Source organism: Triticum urartu, chromosome 1, assembly GCF_003073215.2.
Source record: "Triticum urartu cultivar G1812 chromosome 1, Tu2.1, whole genome shotgun sequence".
NCBI classification, from domain to species: Eukaryota; Viridiplantae; Streptophyta; class Magnoliopsida; order Poales; family Poaceae; genus Triticum; species Triticum urartu.
In genome coordinates, this window is record NC_053022.1 from 41,454,819 (window position 1) to 41,460,191 (window position 5,373).

Genomic DNA, 5,373 nt, shown 5'->3' on the forward strand with positions numbered 1-5,373 from the left:
ACCTAAAATGAATGGTTTACTGAATCTCGATCGTAGTGATACACATGTTCATGCCAAAAGATATAAGATAGTAATGATAGTACCACCTACTTGTGGCACTTCCACGTAAGTCATATCGGTATAAAACGCATGAAGAAGCTCCATGTTGATGGATCTTTGGGCTCACTCGTTTTGAAAAGTTTGAGACATGCAAACCATGTCTATTGGTGTGTATGCATGAAGAAACTCCATGCAAATGGACCGTTTGGACTCACTTAATTTTGAATCACTTGAGACATGCAAATCATACCACATGGGCAAGATGACTGAAAGCCTCGTTTTCAGTAAAATGGAACTAGAAAGCAACTTGTTGGAAGTAATACATTTTGATGTGTGCAGTCCAATGAGTGCTGAGGCATGTAGTGGATATCGTCATGTTCTTACTTCACAAATGATTTGAGTAGATGTTGAGTATATTTACTTGATGAATCACGAGTCTGAATTATTGAAAGGTTCAAGTAATTTCAGGGTGAAGGTGAGAGATCGTCGTGACAAGAGGATAAAATGTCTATGATATGATCATGGAGATGAATATCTGAATTACGAGTTTGGCACAGAATTAAGACATTGTGGAAATTTCTTCACAACTAATACAGCCAGAAACACCATAGTATGATGGTGTGTCCGAACATCATAACTGCACCCTATTGGATATGATGCATACCATGATGTCTCTTATCGAATTACCACGATAGTTTATGGGTTAGGCATTAGAGACAACCACATTCACTTTAAATAGGGCACCACGTAATTCCGATGAGATGACACCGTATGAACTATGGTTTAGAGAAACCTAAGCTGTCATTTCTTAAAGTTTGGGGCTGCAACGCTTATGTGAAAAAGTTTCAGGCTGATAAGCTCGAACCCAAAGCGGATAAATGCATCTTCATAGGACACCCAAAACAGTTGGGTATACCTCCTGTCTCAGATCCGAAAGCAATAAGGGATTGTTTCTAGAATCGGGTCCTTTCCCGAGGAAAAGTTTCTCTCGAAAGAATTGAGTGGGAGGATGGTGGAGACTTGATGAGGTTATTGAACCGTATCTTCAACTAGTGTGTGGCAGGGCACAGGGAGTTGTTCCTATGGCACCTTCACCAATTGAAGTGGAAGCTTATGATAGTGATCATGAAACTTCAGATCAAGTCACTACCAAACATCGTGGGATGACAAGGATGCGTACTACTTCAGAGTGGTACGTAATCCTGTCTTGGAAGTCATGTTGCTAGACAACAATGAACCTACGAGCTATGGAGAAGCGATGGTGGGCCTGGATTCCAAAATGGCTCGAGGCCATATAATCCGAGAGAGGATCCATATATGAAAACAAAGTGTAGACTTTGGAAGAACTACTTGATGGTCGTAAGGCTGTTAGGTACATATGGTTTTTAAAAGGAAGACGGACAATGATGGTAAGTATGACCATTAAGAAAGCTCGACTTGTCGTTAAGATGTTTTCCGACAAGTTCAAGGAGTTGACTACGATGAGACTTTCTCACTCGTAGCGATGCTGAGAGTCTGTTGGAATTATATTAGCCATTACTGCATTATTTATGAAATCTTGCAGATAGGATGTCAAAACCTTGTTTCCTCGATGATTTTCTTGAGGAAAGGTTGTATGTGATACAACCAGAAGGTTTTGTCAATCCTGAAAGATGCTAACAAGTATGCAAAGCTCCAGCAATCCTTCTAAGGACTGGAGTAAGCATCTCGGAGTTGGAATGTATGCTTTGATGAGATGATCAAAGATTTTGGGTGTATACAAAGTTTATGAGAAACTTGTATTTCCAAAGAAGTAAGTGGGAGCACTATAGAATTTCTGATGAATATATGTTGTTGACATATTGTTGATCAGAAATGACGTAGAATTTTTGGAAAGCATATAGGGTTATTTAATGGAAAGCCTGGATTAAGCTACTTGAACATTGAGCATCAAGATCTATAAGGATAGATCAAAACGCTTAATGGTACTTTCAAATGAGCACATACCTTGACATGATCTTGAAGGTGTTCAAGATGGATCAGTCAAACAAGGAGTTCTTGCCTGAGTTGTAAGGTATGAAGTTAAGACTTAAAGCTCGACCACGGCTGAAGAAAGAGGATGGATGAAGGTCGTCCCCTATGCTTTTGTCATAGGCTCCATACGGTATGCCATGCTGAGTACCACACCTGATGTGTGCCTTGCCACATATTTGGAAAGAGGGTACAAAGGTGATCTAGGAGTAGATCACCAGATAGCGGTCTAAATTATCCTTAGAGGAATAAGGATATGTTTCTCGGTTATGGAGGTGATAAAGAGTTCGACGTAAAGAGTTACATCGATGCAAGCTTAACACCTATCCGGATAGCTCTGAGTAGAGATACCGGATACATATAATGGAGCAACAATTTAGAAAAGCTCCAAGTAGAACAGTTATTTGAAATGGCTCCAAATGTAGCATAGTAATTGCATCTACAAGATGACATAGAAATTTGCGAAGTACATACGGATCTGAATGCTGCAGACCCGTTGACTGAAACCTCTCTCACATGCATAACATGATCAAACCCAGAACTCTTTGGGTGTTAGTCACATGGGGATGTTACCTTGAGTGTTAATCACATATCGATGTGAACTGGATTATTGACTCTAGTGCAAGTGGGAGACTGTTGGAAATTGCCCTAGAGGAAATAATAAATTGGTTATTATTATATTTCCTTCTTCATGATAATCGTTTATTATCCATGCTAGAATTGTATTGATAGGAAACTCAGATACATGTGTGGATACATAGACAACACCATGTCCCTAGTAAGCCTCTAGTTGACTAGCTCGTTGATCAATAGATGGTTACGGTTTCCTGACCATGGACATTGGATGTTGTTGATAACGGGATCACATCATTAGGAGAATGATGTGATGGACAAGACCCAATCCTAAGCCTAGCACAAGATCATGTAGTTCGTATGCTAAAGTTTTTCTAATGTCAAGTATCATTTCCTTAGACCATGAGATTGTGCAACTCCCGGATACCGTAGGAGTGCTTTGGGTGTGCCAAATGTCACAACGTAACTGGGTGGCTATAAAGGTACACTACAGGTATCTCCGAAAGTGTCTGTTGGGTTGGCATGAATCAAGACTGGGATTTGTCACTCCGTGTAAACGGAGAGGTATCTCTGGCCCACTCGGTAGGGCATCATCATAATGTGCACAATGTGATCAAGGAGTTGATCACGGGATGATGTGTTACGGAATGAGTAAAAGAGACTTGCCGGTAACGAGATTGAACCAGGTATCGGGATACCGACGATCGAATCTCGGGCAAGTATCGTACCGCTAGACAAAGGGAATTGTATACGGGATTGATTAAGTCCTTGACATCGTGGTTCATCCGATGAGATCATCGTGGAGCATGTGGGAACCAACATGGGTATCCAGATCCCGCTGTTGGTTATTGACCAGAGAGTTGTCTCGGCCATGTCTGCATGACTTCCAAACCCGTAGGGTCTACACACTTAAGGTTCGATGACGCTAGGGTTATAGGGAAAGTATATACGCGGTTACCGAATGTTGTTCGGAGTCCCGGATGAGATCCTGGACATCACGAGGAGTTCCGCAATGGTCCTGAGGTAAAGATTGATATATAGGAAGTATGGTTTTGGCCATCGGAAGTGTTCCGGGCATCACCGGTAGTGTACCGGGACCACCGGAGGGGTCCGGGGCTCCACCAGGTGGGGCCACCAGCCCCGGAGGCCTACATGGGCCAATAGTGGGAAGGGACCAGCCCCTAGGTGGGCTGGGGCACCTCCCACCAAGGCCCAATGCGCCTCCAAGAGGGGAAGGGGGCAAACCCTAGGGCAGATGGCCCTAAGGCCCACCCCAGGTGCGCCTTCCCCTCTCCCCCTTGTGGCCACCACCCAGATGGGATCTGGGGGCTGCCGCCACCCCTAGGGAGGGAACCCTAGGTGGGGGCGCAGCCCCTCCCCTTCCCCTATATATACTTGAGGTATTGGAGGCTGCAAGACACATGAGATCCTCTCCCTCTTGGGCAGCCCTACCTCTCTTCCTCCTTGTCTCTTGTAGTACTTGGCGAAGCCCTGCTGGAGTCCCGCGCTCCTCCACCACCACCACGCCGTTGTGCTACTGCTGGATGGAGTCTTCCCCAACCTCTCCTTCTCCCCTTGCTGGATCAAGGCGTAGGAGACGTCACCAGGTTGTACGTGTGTTGAACATGGAGGTGCCGTCCGTTCGACACTAGGATCATCGGTGATTTGGATCACGACGAGTACGACTCCATCAACCCTGTTCACTTGAACGCTTCCACTTAGCAATCTACAAGGGTATGTAGATGCACTCTCCTTCCCCTCGTTACTAGATTACTCCATAGATTGATCTTGGTGATGCGTAGAAAATTTTGAATTTCTGCTATGTTCCCCAACAGTCCGACCCGGGACATGTGATACAGATCAAGCTTGGTATACCACGTTTTTAGCATGGCCCAGGCCTCTCGCGCACCCTCTCGGCAGGCCGATATCTTCCATAGTCGGATACGCCGCCGCGCTCCCTTGAACAGCTCTACAAGATTCTCCATACTCCCTGGAGGGGAGGCGGATGGCCATAAGGCCTTGGCTACACTCCGCATTGCCTGCCGAGCTTGCTCGTATAACTACGACATCCCTTGCAGAAGATCACTTGATGATCCGGACACCTCCTCTTCGGGACGGCCCGTCAACATACTGCAATCACAGCTATATCAGCTAACTGTACCCCCAAACAGTTATAAGGTAAATTCGACCACATACTGAATATGCCGCCTCACAGCTTTTTTTTCTCCTTCACGGAGTCGGCTAGCTCCTCTCGCACATCTTTCAGTTCTTCGGCCAGTTTGGTGTTTGAATCTTGGAGTTTGTTTTTCGCCTCTCTGACTCGAGTCAGAACGCACTCGCCTGCGAAATGTTGTCTCTTTGCCTCTTTTTTCGCTTGTTTGAGCGGCCTTCAGTTCCTCTCCCAGTTGGTCCGATGACCCTGTTATGAGACAAGCAGCAGTTGCAATACAGCTGGCGTATAATTTTTTGTTTCTCGATGGAGGGAAATATTACCAGAGGACGCCTTCTTGAACTTTTCTAGTTCCGTGGTAGCAGCAGTTAGCTGTGTCCGGCACTGCTCCAGCTCTTGGGCTAGCAGGTAGTTCTTCTCCGTAAGAACCTGGTTATACAATGATCCTTAAAACATTTGTCCTAACTGCTTCAAGTCTTGGGGGCTACGGGCACATGGTTATCAAATTTGGACAAGATAAACTTACCTGCACATCTTTCAAATGTTGCTCGGTGCGGCTCGGTGAAGCCCATCTCGGGCAC

General features: G+C 45.3%; 1 protein-coding gene across 1 annotated transcript in view; it reads left to right on the plus strand.

Annotated features, from left to right (window-relative positions):
• The window catches only part of LOC125532676 (E3 ubiquitin-protein ligase UPL4-like), a 9,397-nt gene extending 4,576 nt beyond the window's left edge, over nucleotides 1-4,821 (plus strand). Inside the window, exon 9 of the mRNA XM_048696642.1 lies at nucleotides 4,794-4,821. Coding sequence (XP_048552599.1) covers nucleotides 4,794-4,821 — 28 coding nt within the window. The remainder of the gene's footprint in view (nucleotides 1-4,793) is intronic.
• Nucleotides 4,822-5,373: the final 552 nt, after the last annotated feature.